This window comes from Trichosurus vulpecula, chromosome 4 (genome assembly GCF_011100635.1).
Source record: "Trichosurus vulpecula isolate mTriVul1 chromosome 4, mTriVul1.pri, whole genome shotgun sequence".
Taxonomy (NCBI): domain Eukaryota; kingdom Metazoa; phylum Chordata; class Mammalia; order Diprotodontia; family Phalangeridae; genus Trichosurus; species Trichosurus vulpecula.
Genome location: NC_050576.1, coordinates 374,461,381 through 374,475,826, shown reverse-complemented (window position 1 = coordinate 374,475,826; position 14,446 = coordinate 374,461,381). Strand labels below are relative to the sequence as shown.

At 37.5% G+C, this 14,446-nt stretch overlaps 1 protein-coding gene across 1 annotated transcript in view; it reads right to left on the bottom strand.

Moving 5' to 3' along the window:
* The window catches only part of ITGBL1 (integrin subunit beta like 1), a 211,113-nt gene extending 196,957 nt beyond the window's left edge, over positions 1 to 14,156 (bottom strand). Inside the window, exons 1-2 of the mRNA XM_036755785.1 lie at positions 13,888 to 14,156; positions 12,353 to 12,570 (exon numbers count right to left, since the gene is read on the bottom strand). Of these exons, the coding sequence (XP_036611680.1) occupies positions 12,353 to 12,570; positions 13,888 to 13,985 (316 nt within the window). The 5' untranslated portion in view covers positions 13,986 to 14,156. The remainder of the gene's footprint in view (positions 1 to 12,352; positions 12,571 to 13,887) is intronic.
* Between the last annotated feature and the right edge of the window lie 290 nt (positions 14,157 to 14,446).

Sequence of the window (14,446 nt, the reverse complement as noted above, 5' to 3'; positions counted from 1 at the left end):
CAGTTGTATATCTCAAGCAACCCATGTCTTATCTGAAAACTGGCCCCATACAGATCAATCAATTATTGTTTCCATGTTCCTTTGATTAAATACAGACATGTGGGGGGAGTGGGAACCTCTCTTTCTGATTTCAAGAAACTGTACCCGTTCACTCTCTCTCTCCCAGCTTGGAAAACCCCTAATCCTTCATCCAATTAGAAATCAGATTACCTAATTTTGCATCCTGGTTGTTTTCTTTTAATTAATTAGCCTCATTTGACTAATTGTTTTTAACATACAAAAATTTGTCTCCCTCTGTATTTGGGATCCAGTGACAAAGCTGAGGAAGGTCACTGCTCCCAATTCGTTAGGCAATTGGCATGTATTGCTTAATAAATCAATATGCTTGGAAACTCGAACCTTTGTTCCCTCGGTCATTTCATCTTTCACTTGCTACAGAAACAAACGGCAAAGCAGTCAATTCTGCATACAAAGGCAAAGGTATATTTCCCAAACTGACAAGCCTAGCCCAGTTAATGTACTAATGGAGTTCCCTAAGCCAACATTTGGGGCTAACCCCAATCACCTTGATCTTCTGTAGAAACTTCAGCTATGGACAGCTCTATTATTCTCCTGGCACTTCCTTATTGGGATAAATATACATAACCAACCAATCAAAAAGCATTTATTAAACATAGACTATGTGCCAGGCATGGTGCTGGGGTTACAAAAAAAATAAACAGTCCTTGTTTTCGATGAACACACACACGCACGCGCGCACACTTGCGAAACTGTGTTCTTGTACAAACTTGAGTTTGCTAGACTGGTTTCTTGTTTTACAGCTAAGTGGCACAGTGGACAGAACACTGGACTTGGGAGGCCCGAATTCAAATCTGGCATCACATATTTATAAGCCATGTGATACTGGATAAGTAATTTAACCTCTGTATGATTCAATTTCCTCAGCTGTAAAATGGGGAGAATAACATCCAAGATTGTTGTGAGTATAAAAGTGCTATATAAATATTTGCTATTATTATTATATAGCACTTTTATACTCACAACAACCTTGGATGGTAGGTGATGTTAAAATGTTTTTGCTGCAGTTGGCCTCCCATACTCACCCTACTATGCTGACCATTAACCTTCTATTTAACAGAGCTGAGGCTAGACACCATGTCAATTGCAGCTATGACAATGTGATTTTATAAAAGCATAGTTCATCAAGTAGATGGATTTGAAAGATATAGGTTCAAATACTGGCTCTGTAACACATTATCTGTGTGACCTTAGACATCTCATTTCAGTTTTTTTGTTCTGTAGCTTTTGGGAGATTAGAGCATCCTTAAGGTCCCCTTCTGGTCCTATGCCCCTATGATCATATGACTTAGAAAAAACTCTTCCTACTTATTTCAGAATAATAATGACTAAAGGACCTTTTCTAGATTCTCTTTTTCTCTCATCTCCCTCCTTAGAGCATGGATTTTTATTACTTTTATTTTCAGTAAATCTTGAAAGCCTAGAAAACTGAGCAGCTCTTATAGAGCACCTGAGTCCATAAGGTATTGGTTCTAGGCTTTTACATACCTTGAAGACCAGAAGAGTCCACGGAAAAAAACCTACGTATGCCTTTAAAACCTAAATATAATATAAAAATAAATTTGTTTTTATATGCCCTATTCTATTTCCTGGGAAACTTTACCCATCTCCTTTAATGTTGAGAGATAACAGCTCAAAATATACCATTTGTAATATTTAGGCAAAATAATGTAATGATAGAAATATGCCCTACTAGTGCTTCTAAGCTTTGAAATGAACTGGACTCATGCCAGGATATTTCTGCAACGGGCAAGTTGCCTATGCCCCCAGGGCAGTGCAGCAGAGCTGTAGGCATGATAAAACAGTTACCTGGGGAGAAGAGAATTTCTAGCTCTTTGCTTCTTCCCTGGGTAGAAGGAACTTTTGACCTTTAAGTGTGAACTGGAGTAAGGCAAATCCCTCCATGGAGCAGAGAGATGGGGCACCGAAGAAATGTAATGAGTAAGGGAATTAGTGACGAGAATACTATGAAAGATGATTAACTGCAAAACGAATACTAAGTGGAATAAAAAATTAGGCATGGCATGGCTCTATGTAAAAAAGAGAAAAATAAAAGAAGAAAAGTTTACTGAGAATGGCTCCCCAAAAGGAGTTGAGAGAAAATCCTAGGAAAGTGAAATTACAAGAAATAGTAGAGTCAAAGTCCTTTTGGTCACATTTTAAATAACAGCAAATAATCAATTTTCCTCTCTTTCTTTTTTGCTTCCTTTTCTCTCCCTTTTTTGGCATTCAGAACAATGATAATTTGAATTCATAATTATCTTGACACACAGAAACATTCTGAATAGCCTTCTGAATCAATGAAGAAAGATTAATTGATCAGCCGATAAGCATTCATTAAATGCTCACCACAGTAAAACATTGTCCTAAAAGCTGGATATACCAAGAAAAAGTAATTAGTCCCTGCCCTCAAGGAGCTTGCATTCTAAGGGGGGACATTAAAATATACATAAGTACATATAAGATATGTGAGATAGTCGCCATTATTTTCCCCATTTTACAGATGAGGAAAGTGATGGCAAGAGAGGTCAAATGACGTGTTCAGGATCACAAAACCAGTAAATATCTAAGGCAGCATTTGGATTTATATCTTAATGACTCCAAATCCAAGGCCCTATTCATTATGTCAACCCACCTCCAAATTGAAGAACTTGATTGTAAATTCACAATTTAAAAAAAAGAAAGAAGATTTTAAATGAATAAGCACCCTATTAAGTAAAAAGCTTAACAGAGAGAGTTGTAAAAGGTGAAGAGTGGCATAGTGGTTAGAAGGCTAACTTTGCCATGAGAAGAGCTCAGACCAAGTTCTTTCTCTGGGACGTAACACTGTGCAATCACAGGTAAAATATGTAACCTCTCAGTGCCCCAGGCAACTCCCTAATACCATAAGTTTCTAAGCCCAAATAGATGGGTAGAGAGTTTATCCACTGAATGCTCCAAAGTTGATATAATCACCATAACACACTAACCTTCTCCCCACCCCCACCTATATAGATAGATAAATAAATGGGTAGATAGATGGAGAGAGATGGGGGGGAGGGGGAGAGAGAGAGAGAGAGACAGAGAAGAGAAGAGAAGAGAAGAGAAGAGAAGAGAAGAGAAGAGAAGAGAAGATACAGAGAGACAGAGGAAATACTGGCACATGGGTTTAAAAAAATAACTTCACAGCTACAAGATGGAAGAGTCAGTGCTACTAAAAAGCACTTTATCTACAAAAGATCTGGAGGGATTTAGCAGATTTCAAGTCCAAAAGTGGAATATAGCAAGCAAAAAAAATAAAATAAAAACCTAATACAATCTTAGCCTGCCTTAAAAGTAGCACATAATCCCTTGGGTAACAGTGCAGCACTCAGGCTCTCCATCTGTTATTTCTTACTTCTTTTATTTTTTCTTTGGAACAACAAGCATTTATTAAGAGCCTACTAAGTGTGAGATACTTTGTACATGAAAATATTCTTAGAACTGGGGTTACAAGGACAAAAATAAAATAGCCCCTCTCCTCAAATAACTTCTGTTAAGAGAAAGCAATTATTTGTCCATATAAGAGACTAATAATAAACACAAAGTAGAGGCAATATAATTTCAGGTTGGAGTGGGGCAGAAGTGTGGGATGCAGGATGAGGAAGGCATAAGATAAGATGTATAACTTAAGCTAAATTTTGAAGGAGAAGGATTCTAAGACATAGATTTGAAAAGAAAGCTCATTCTAGGCATGGGAGATAACTTGTGCCAAGGCCAGAGATCGCATGTCATAAGTGAGAAACAAGATGTCCAGTTTGGATCACAGAGCTCTTTGCTTCTTCCCTGGGTATAAGAGAGGAATGTATAATAAGTCTGGAAAAATAGGCTGGATTTTGAGAAGGCTTTAATGACCCAACATAGAGGCAAGAGTGAAAGAGCTTCTTGACCAGGTAAGAGACATGGTCAGAATGGTTAATATTAATTTGGCAACTATATGGAGGGTGGATTGGAAAGGGAAGAAACTAGAAGCAAGGAAACAATTGTAACAGGTTGTTACAATACTTCTGCTTCGGAGTGATCAAAGCCTGAACTAGACTGGTGGCTCTGACAGCAGGCCCAGTCTATTCCAGATGGGTAGATGCAGCCAGAGATTGTGATCTTCTGACTTCACCTTTGGGAACCTTGGGTCTCCCCAAAACTATGATTAGGATGTTTATGGAGCTTAAAAGTAAGGTGCCAGGAGTATACTGGGGCCAGATCCTCATAAGTCTGATTCTTAAATTTTCAGGGTGTGCATTGACAACTTGGAGACCTACAAAAGCTACAAATCAAGGCTTTTTTTCCCACTGATGAGACATAAAAGTGAAGAGAATATTAGTCATGAAAACGATGCTAAAAAGTATGCCATAGGCACAATTTTTCCCCCTCTGGAGGGCTGGTTCTTAAACATTTACCAACACATCCCCGCACAGAAAAATGTATTTTGATAACCAAATAATAAAATTCAAAGAGATGGATCATTGAGTACTACCTCAAACCACATAATTCTGTGGGAGATTCCTAAGTCATAAACAAATTGGAAATTGAAGAAAGTGATTAGCTCTTGTTTAGAAAGCTGCTTTTGGTCTATACCTGACACTCTCCAGAATGAGAAACCTGTGGCTACAGATTCAAAATGTCATGATGCATATAATATCTATCTTCAGCTACAAAACCAAAATATTCATTTGATTGTGGCCTTTCATGGTCTCAAAGCAATCAGAGGAATAAACTTCAAGAAAGATAATGAAATACTTTCATTGCAAGACATGCCCCTAAAACAGTAAGTCAGACTTGATATAACTTTCATGTTTCATTGTCACAACATCATATGGCTTTTAGGGGACATTATCATAAGAATTACCAATTTAAAGAGAGGATTCTGGGAAGATGGCAAAGTAGGTCAGAAAATTCCAGGCTCCCCAAATTTTTCCCACTAAAAAGACAGAACATGACCTCAAATTGAACATACAGTGGTAGAAATGAATGAAAGTCAGGTTAAAGGAATTATTCTCTTAAGACAACTTGAGAGGAACTCAGGACAGACTCTACTTCCAGGGGCAGAGGTTCTACCTGAGTGAAGAGCAAACACCTCTCAGCAGACTGTGCTGAAACAACAAACCACAAGTCCTGGGGACAGCTGGGTCAGACCTCAGGAACTTTCACCTCACAGACACTGTAGGGGTCAGACAACTGGCAAGGAAAGTTTGAAGGACTCTTCACAATCATGGGACTCCAGGACCAAATGTGCTAACTAGACACAATCTTCAGGCTGTGGCTGGACCAAGTACACCTTCAGTGAATGAAGCAGCAGAGTTGTGGTGACCCTGCTGGCTGTGGGCACCTGCAGGAGAGCCACTCCCTGATTTTGGTTCCAGGGCAGAGGGGAGAGTTGAAACTTTCAGTCATGGAAGAGATCACAGGGAGCAAAAGCAATTATGGGACAGCGTGACTGGGGAAACTAGCTATAGGTTGGGGATGAAAAGGAGTGCCCAAGGTTCCCCCCCCCCCCCCCCCCCCCCGCCAGAGCTCAGAAAATAAAAGTAAGAAGGACCTAAGGCCAGGGAGCACCATTCCCCGTACCATAGTTCTAGGGCCAAATACAATAATAAGCTGCTCAGAATAAAACAAAACAAAACAATAATAAATAAGCAAAGGAGAAAGAACCTGACCATAGACAGCTACTATGGCAATAGAGAAGATCTATATTTACGTTCAGAGGAAGATAGTAAGTTTAAAAAAAAAAGCCACTTCTAACTCAAAGAGAAATGTCAAATGGTCACAAGCCCAAGAAGAGTTATTGGAAGAACTTTAAAAGGACTTCAAAAGTCAAATAAGAGAGATTGAGGAAAAAAATATGAAAAAACAAGAGCAATCCAAGAAAATTATGAGAAGAAAGCCAATCAATTAGAAGAAGAGATCCAAAAAATTACGGAAGAAAATAACTCCACAAAACTAGAATTGGGCAAGGGGAAGATGATGATGATGTAAAATACCAAGAAATAACAAAACAAAATCAAAAGAATTAAAAAGAAGAGAATGTAAAATACCTTATTAGATAAAAAAAAAAACTAATCTGGAGAACAGACCAACAAGAGACAATATAAGAATTACTGGACTGCCTGAAAGTTACAATAAAAAAGAGTCTTGATACAATATTATTTTTTTATTTATTTATTTTTATTAATTTTTTTTTTATTTTTAGTTTACAACACACGGTTCTACATAATTTTGAGATCCAGATTTTCTCCCCTCCCTCCCCTCTCCCTCCCCAAGATGGCTTGATACAATATTATATGAAATTATTAAGGAAAAATGCCCAAAAGTTTTTAGAACAAGAAATACAAAATAGAAATAAAAAAATCCACCCATCAGCACCTGAATGAGATCCAACGACAAAGACTTACAGGGAAATCATAGTCAAGTTTCAAAGCTTCAAGATTAAGGAGAACATGTTACAAGCAACAAGCAAAAAACAATTTAAATACTGTGGAGTGACAATCAGGATTACACAAGACATGGCCGTTTCTACGTTAAAAGACTTTATGTCTTGAAACATTGATATTTTGAAGGACAAAAGAGCTGGAGTTGTGATTAAAAAAAAACTTACCCAGAAAAATTAAGTATAATCCTAAATGAAAAAAAGGACATTGAATGAATGGGAAGACGTTTAGGTATTTGTGACAAAAAGACCAGAACTCAATGGAAAATTCAACATACAAGATCCAGGAGAAACATAAGGTAAACATGAAAGACCAATTATAAGAGGCTCAGTAAGTTCAAACTGGTTATTTCTTATACATGAAAATATTATTAGTTATCTTAAGACTACCATCATTTGGGTAGTTTGAAAGAAAGGCTTGAACTAAGCTGAGAAAGATGGGTTGATTAAAAAATAATAATAAAACTTGGTGGGGAAAGTTTAAAAAAAGCAATTATCTCATACAAATGAGGAGTGAATGGAAGAACTGATATAGAAGAAGCAAATGGGGATGGAGAGCTGGTAGTGCTAGAATCTTACTTTCATTGGATATGGGTTAAAGAGGGAATTATACATATATATACCTCTAAAGGGTATAAAAGTCTTCTAGATTGATAAAGAAATCAGAGGGCAAGGGGATAGGGATAAGAGAGGGACTTGTAGAAGGTTGTGGAAGTTAAGAAGTATGAAGCTCAGGGAGAGGATAAGGCAGGACTCTAAGAGGGGTAGGTAGAATGAGGAGGGCAAGATAGTGGTTAAAAGTAAATGAGACATGTAAGGAAGGATAGGGTAAACAGGGCTAGTGAGGAAAAATAGGATGGAGGAAAATACACAACTAGTAATTATAATTTTGAATGTGAATGGAATGAGTTCATCCATAAAACAGAAATAGATAGCAGAATGGATTAAAGATCAGAATCTAACAGTACATTTTATACAAAAAAATTTAAAAATGAGAGATACACACACATTTTTTAAAAAGGCCCAGAGTAGAATTTATTCTGCTTCAGCTGATGTAAAAAAGCAAGGGTTGCAATAATGATCTCAGAAAAAGTTAAAGCTAAAACAGATTTAATTAAAAGAGACAAACAGGGAAACTACACTATGTGTCACCAATATTATTCAATATTATTTTAGAAATGCTAACAATAACAATAAGAGAAAGAAAAGAAATGAAGGCATCAGAATGGGAAATAAGGTAATAAGCTATCTCTTTTTGAAGATGATATGATGATACATCTAGAAAATCATAAAGCTTCAACTAAAATTATTTGACACAATTAATAATCTTATCAAAGTAGTAAGATATAAAAAACCCATATAAATGATCAGCATTTTTATGTATCACTGACAAAACCCTTCAAGAAGAGATAGCAAGAGATACCCCACTTAAAATAATTGTTGACAATATAAAATACTTGAGAGTATGCCTGCCGAAATAGACCTCAGAACTACATAAACATAATTATAAAATACTCCTTGATAAAATAAAATCAGATTTAAATAATTGGAGAAATATTAATTATTCATTGGTAGGCAAAGCCGATATAATAAAGTGACAATCTTACCTAATTTATCTATTCAATACCATCCCAATTAAATTACTAAAAAGTGTTTTATTGGGTTAGAAAAAAATAACCGTTTTTTGGAAAAAACAAAAGGTCAAGAATTTCAAAGAAACTAATGAGGAAAAAAATGTAATGGAAAGCAGTTCAGCAGTATCAGATGCCAAACTATATTACACAGCAGTAAATATCAAGATTATCTGGTACTGGCTAAGACATAGGAAGGTAAGTCAGTGGAACAGAGTAGACATACGATACACAGTTGTAACTTTGTGTCTGATAGATGTAAAGATTTTAGTTTTGGGGATAAGAATTCATTATTGGTAAAAAATTGTTGAGAAAGCTGGAAAGCAGTTTGGTAGAACTATCTTAAACCATCTACCAAGATCAGGTGAAAATGGATACATGACCTAGATATAAAGGGAGATATCATAAGAAAATTATAACATAGAACATATTATTTATCAAACTCATGCATAGGAGAACAATTCATGAATAAAGAAGAGATAGAGATCATTGTGAGGTATAAAAATGGACAATTTTGATTATATTAAATTAAAAACTTCTTCTACAAATAAAACCAACGTAGTCAGAATTAGAAGGAAAGCAGGAAATTGGGGTAGATAGTTCTCTTAGATAAAGGTCTCATTTCTCAAAAATATAAAGAACTTTGTCAAATTTATAAGAATATGAGTCATTCCCCAATTGATAAATTGTCAAAAGAAATGAACAGGCAGTGTCAATGAAGAAATCAAAACTATACATAGCTATATTAAAAATGCTCTAAATCATTATTGATGAGAGAAATGCAAATTACTGCAACTTTGAGATATCATCTTACACCTATAAGATTGGTTAAAATGATAGATGCCCTTCAATTTGGAAATGCCTAAACAAGCTGTGATATATCATTGAGATGGAATACCACTGTGCTATAAGAAATGATGAGCTGGTCGAGTTCAGAAAAACATGGAAAGATTTGGACTTATGAAGTAAGATACTATCTACATCAAGAAAAAGAAGTCATAATCACATCAATATATTTTACGTATACGTATATATGTATTATCTGGTTATATATGTATATACATATATTTGTGTTTAATTGTAGCCTTGTCTAGGAAAGAGAGGGAGAAAAAAATGTGCTGCATAGAAGAAAACTTTGAAGAAAGCACAAAAAACCTGGGCAGCTTTGAAAACAGTGTAGTATTTATTACATAGTTTTTCGAAAAGAAAAGTAAACAGTCTGAAATGGAATTTTATATTGAGTCCTCTCTTTATGTTCTGGTGTTCGTGTGAAATTTTTTTCCCTCATTTTGTATTTAAGTTTAAAATGAATAAAAATTAAAATTAAAAAAATCCCATGGTGGGGTAAAAGTTGTCTTTGTTTCACTAGTTTCAAAGGCTAAGCAGACACTTGAGTGGACTGGACGAAACTTTAACTGGGCTAAATTTTTAGGGTGCTTGTTCTAGAAATCCTCTTACAGACTGGGACTCTGGAGTTACCTCATCCCAAACTAGGGTTCCAACAACTGGACTGCCATTCTTATCTCTAAGTTTTTAGTAGGCAATAGAGACACAAATTCTTATTAGTGAGGGAAAAGAAATGTCCACTTTACTTACAAAAAAAAAAAAACACGCAACCCAATAATTCAGAGCTGTAGCCTTAGCTTTCCCAACTTAGACAATGAAGCCAGCTCAGATTCTTCAACAATGAAGATTTTTACCTGATAACTTTTAATAATTGGGCTGCTCAGCTGAGGACGTCTCAGATTCAATTCTCACTTTCCCAACAAAACAAAACCAAATCTAAAAAAGAGTGTTAAGAACTCATGATATTAGAGGAGGAAATGCCACAGGCAATAAAAGCCACATAGCAGTTGGATTTGGAATGAAATAGGAGATATATAGTTTCCTTTCCAAATGGCTACCCTCAATATTCTGCTTTCTGAGACTTAGAAAGTTAAAATAACAAACCGTGGCACATCATATTTTAAAGGATTGAGCCCAGGTTCTGCATAGAGGAAACAGGCTACCCAGGAGCACCTGTACTCTTCCCAATTATTTACATGATTACTTTTTCCACTGCTGAGTAGCTTGCATATTAAAAGTCCCTTCTCTGAGAATACCAGGAGGCCCTTGATGCCAACCACAAGCATTTTTTGTTATAAACTGTTCTTGATATTCTTGTGTTAGTATTGGACTTCATAATCTTAGCTACATTGTTGCTAAAATAAGTTGCTCTTTTTTTCCTACCACACTTGCCAAACCCGCTGTTGGAATGCATTTGTGTTAGCCTTTTACTAACGGAATTCCTGTAACATTCACAATGACCTAATTGAGGCTCTTGGCCTCGAAAAATGACACGTTTATGAAAAACTAGGAAAGGGGTTAGAGGCAGTCCCTTAGAAAGAAGGATTGTTCTGACCCCTTTCCCTTTCAGCCCTCAACCTTCTCTTTAAAGAAAAAAATAAAGTGTGTAAGATGAATTTGTTCTCACACCCTATTCCTTAGCTGTCTATAAAACACTGACCACAATTCAAAAGATTCAAACAGAAGTAGTTCAAAGGGCAAAATAACAATCTTGTTCTTATAGCAACTGCTTATCTTCCTGTTTATATTTATATGAATTGAAACCTGCATTACAAATCAGGGATGTAATGTGGTGGAGTGAAATGAGTACTGATCTTTGAGTTATAAGATCTGAGTTCAAAACCCAGCACTGCCAACTACTGTAGTTTATAATATTTTAAAGATTGGAAGCATGGCCCTGCACAGACTGTGCCACAGCCCCCGTGGTCCTCTCACTCATTTGCATTGCTACTTTTTCCACTGCTGGTCAGCCCCCAAATAAAATCCTATTTCTATGTAACTGTGTGTATAACCTTAAACAAATCACTCAGTATCCAATATTCCTAGCTTCCTTGTCTGTCTTACGGGGGGCTTGGACTAATGTCCTCTCCAATTACAGACCTATGATCCTAAATGCTTAAGGATGAGTAGGGAACCCAGAAATTAAAGACATAGGAAAACTAGAAATCAAAAGAAAATGGAATTAAATTGTCACTAATTTTTTAGGTAAAATATAATCCTAGGCAGAACAAAAATAAGCGGTTCTGACTTCTGGAGTAGGTGCCTCAAATCTTTCCCTGTGGTAAGCAAAAAGGAAGGTGCTTTCAGATTAGGTCTTAGAAACAAATTCAGTCAGGGAGAGGAAAACTCTGAGAGAGACTTCAGACATGAGGGGCAAGGAAGGTCCCATTGGAGGTTGCACACCAAGAAGACTATTCTGTGAGGAGGAGAAGAAGAGGGAAGACATGTCATCCAATAAGGTAATTGCTGAAGAGGACCCCTCAAGGGAAGATGGAGAGTGGGGCTGGGTTGACCATGAGTGGAGAAGACTTCACCTGCTGTGAGGAAGTATCTGGATTTTTTCTTATTTCTTCTTTTTCTTATTTTAACTAATCTTGGTAAGTAGAGGCTAGGAGTCGCAGTCTGGTCTAGTGTATAGATAATTGATCTCTACGTCAGGAAAACTTCCATTTAAGTCCTACCCTTGACACATAGTGGCTGTACAAGTAAGTTAATCTTTCCATGGCATAGGTAAAACTTTAAGATTACAAAGTGAAGAAGAGTTGTTGAACAAGTCTGATTACACTAGTTTCTACCTCCTAACTTTTGGATCCTTTGGACAAAGTTTCCATTACCCTACCTGAGCTGAGGTTCTGATGCTATGGCCTGTATTTCATGAACTAGAATTCTTATTCAGGATAATAAAAAACCTCATTAAATCAAAGATTCGTCAATAGGGTTATGAATTTTGTCCAAAATGAGGACCTTAAAGAGAAACAATTGAGCCTGATAGGTTGGTGTAGTGGGTGGATTTCCAGTGATGCAAAGCTTGTCTATCAAAGTTCGAGTCCAAAGTGGAGGGAAGGCATTAGAATAAACATTCCCAAAGGGACTAGTTAAAATAATATCTTTATCGGTAAATGGAAAACTCTGTTTCCTGCCTATTAAATGGGTAAGTCCTTCGCACAGACCCACCTAGGCCACCAAGACAGACTTGCCAGAAACCAATTACTCATCAAGCCTGGTCAAAGGTATCAGAAGAGTCAAGCATGTTCCCAGAGGCATCTGATACTCCGAGCACACATATTGAGAAGGAAAGGAGCACTCTACGCATCTTGACACCTCTCTTTGCCCTTGTCCCGTTCCAGTCCCTTACCTGCACAGGTCTCCCCGTCGTAGGTCTCACACACCCACTCATGGCACTCGCAGAGAGGCCCCATGTACATGCCGGGCTCCGTCACGTGACAGATGCACACCCCGCAGTCACAGCGGCCTCGGCCATTGCACAGCTGACTTCCCGGTGGCTGTCCCGGTGCTCGGCACCTGCGTTCTGCCTCCGCCCGGGACAACCTACAGGTAGCACCTGGCCCGCTCCTGCATGGACAAAAAACGCCACCTGTCTATTAGGGCAAAGAATATTAGTTATTCACAGCTTTGTTTCCTTTCCCTCCTGTCCACTGGCTCCCCGTGTCTTCCCGCCTCCACACCCCCCCCCCCCCCCACCTTCAGCTTTTCAACACAGACGCAGATACTTAATGTAATGACCAGGAATGAAGACTTAGGGAAATCTTTGAAAAGTCACCTACGTAACTTGGAAGTCTGATCTTCCTGTATAGAGTCAGAAGAGCCTCTAATTATTTTTCTTGCTACATCTGTTACCCTAATTTACATTGTGCAGGCTCAGGCCACCCCGGAGTGCCCATCGCTTTCCTTGGAGTATGTGGAGAGCAGCAGTGCCTGGTTGCCAAGGGCCACATCCACTATCCCCCAGGAGGCAGTGGTTTCTCAGAAGGTCTGCCCAGTGACCTGGCAGCTCATGGATTTGCCTGGTTTCATAGTGGGCTAAGGTAGCCCGGATGTGCCTAGCAGCCCTTGAATAGCCTAGGAAGGCCAGGACAGTAGCTGAAAAGTGGAGAAATGTGTTTGCCCCTGAACTTTTTTTTGTCTTTGAATCATACACGCATGTTTAAGTTTGAATAAATTAATCCAGTGTGTGACACTTGATTGTTTTTTTTATTCCCTTGAAAGCTTTTCAATTCCTCTTTGAAAGCCAATGAAAAAATTACAGATAAATTTTATTTGTGGTGCAGAGTAAGTATAGATCCAAAGTGACAAAGATACTGATAGCTATTGATGCTTACTTTCTTAATACATATTTAAAAAAAAAAACAAATTTAGCTAAGACAAAAATAATATAAATGTACTTAATATAGATGACAAGAATTTTGCATTTTTGAAATACATTTCATGGATGTCTTTTGCAATGTAATGTATATTCACTGTGGAAATCTCTTTATATTATTATCATTAGGGGAAATTGCATTATAGACTTTTAGAATGTAGAGTTATCCTATTAAGCCTGCCACGTGATATATCTGAATCTATTTAAAAATGAGTCCTGTAATAATGAGGGTTTTACTAGATACATATTTCTCCCTGGATATACTTGTATGTAAGCAAAGCTTATATTTATACACATGTATCTGTAAAGAGAAAAAAGCAATCTAGGAGTTATGAAACACATAAAAGTCTGGATTTAGAGAAAGAAATGAGAATAAGTTGAAAATTATTTTTCCTACTTTCAACTTAAGAACTCATATAATTGGGATAACTTATAAGATACAACTGGGACCTGCCACATCAAGCAACTGTCAGCCATAGATTTCTTTTAGGATAACAAACCCAACTTACCTCAGGGATGGTGAGAAACCTTGGGAAACAGCTGATGATACAGTGAAGAAAAGGGATGAAGCGAGCAGTAAGAAATTGCTGAGACCCTGTGTATGCATGATGAGATGTCCCAAATTGTGAGGAGCAGGTCTGTCCTTCTGCAAGGTAGGGATAGCACAGGAGAAGGCTCCAGCAGCCAGGCAGGCAAACAGACAGACAGAAGAACAGATAGACAGCCAGACACCTTGGTTTGAAAATGCCAGAGCTGGCCAAAACGGACTTGAAGCTCTTCTCCGTGCTGCAAGTGCCTTTGATTAGCTGCCTGGAAGGATTTGGGCAGCAGCCGTACTCCTCTGGGCGGGATGTTGGTGCCAAACCCTAAAGTTTACAGTCTAGGCAGGGAAGTAATTAGAAACAGTTGTACAAGCAGATGGTTTATTTTGACATAAAAAGTGTCCTGTTCACAGATTTGAGAAAACTATCTAGTTCTTCAAATACAGGCACCATAAATATTTGAACAGAGAATATTTGGACTAGCTTATGTGAATGATTATGTTAAACGATCTATGAGATGTGATGG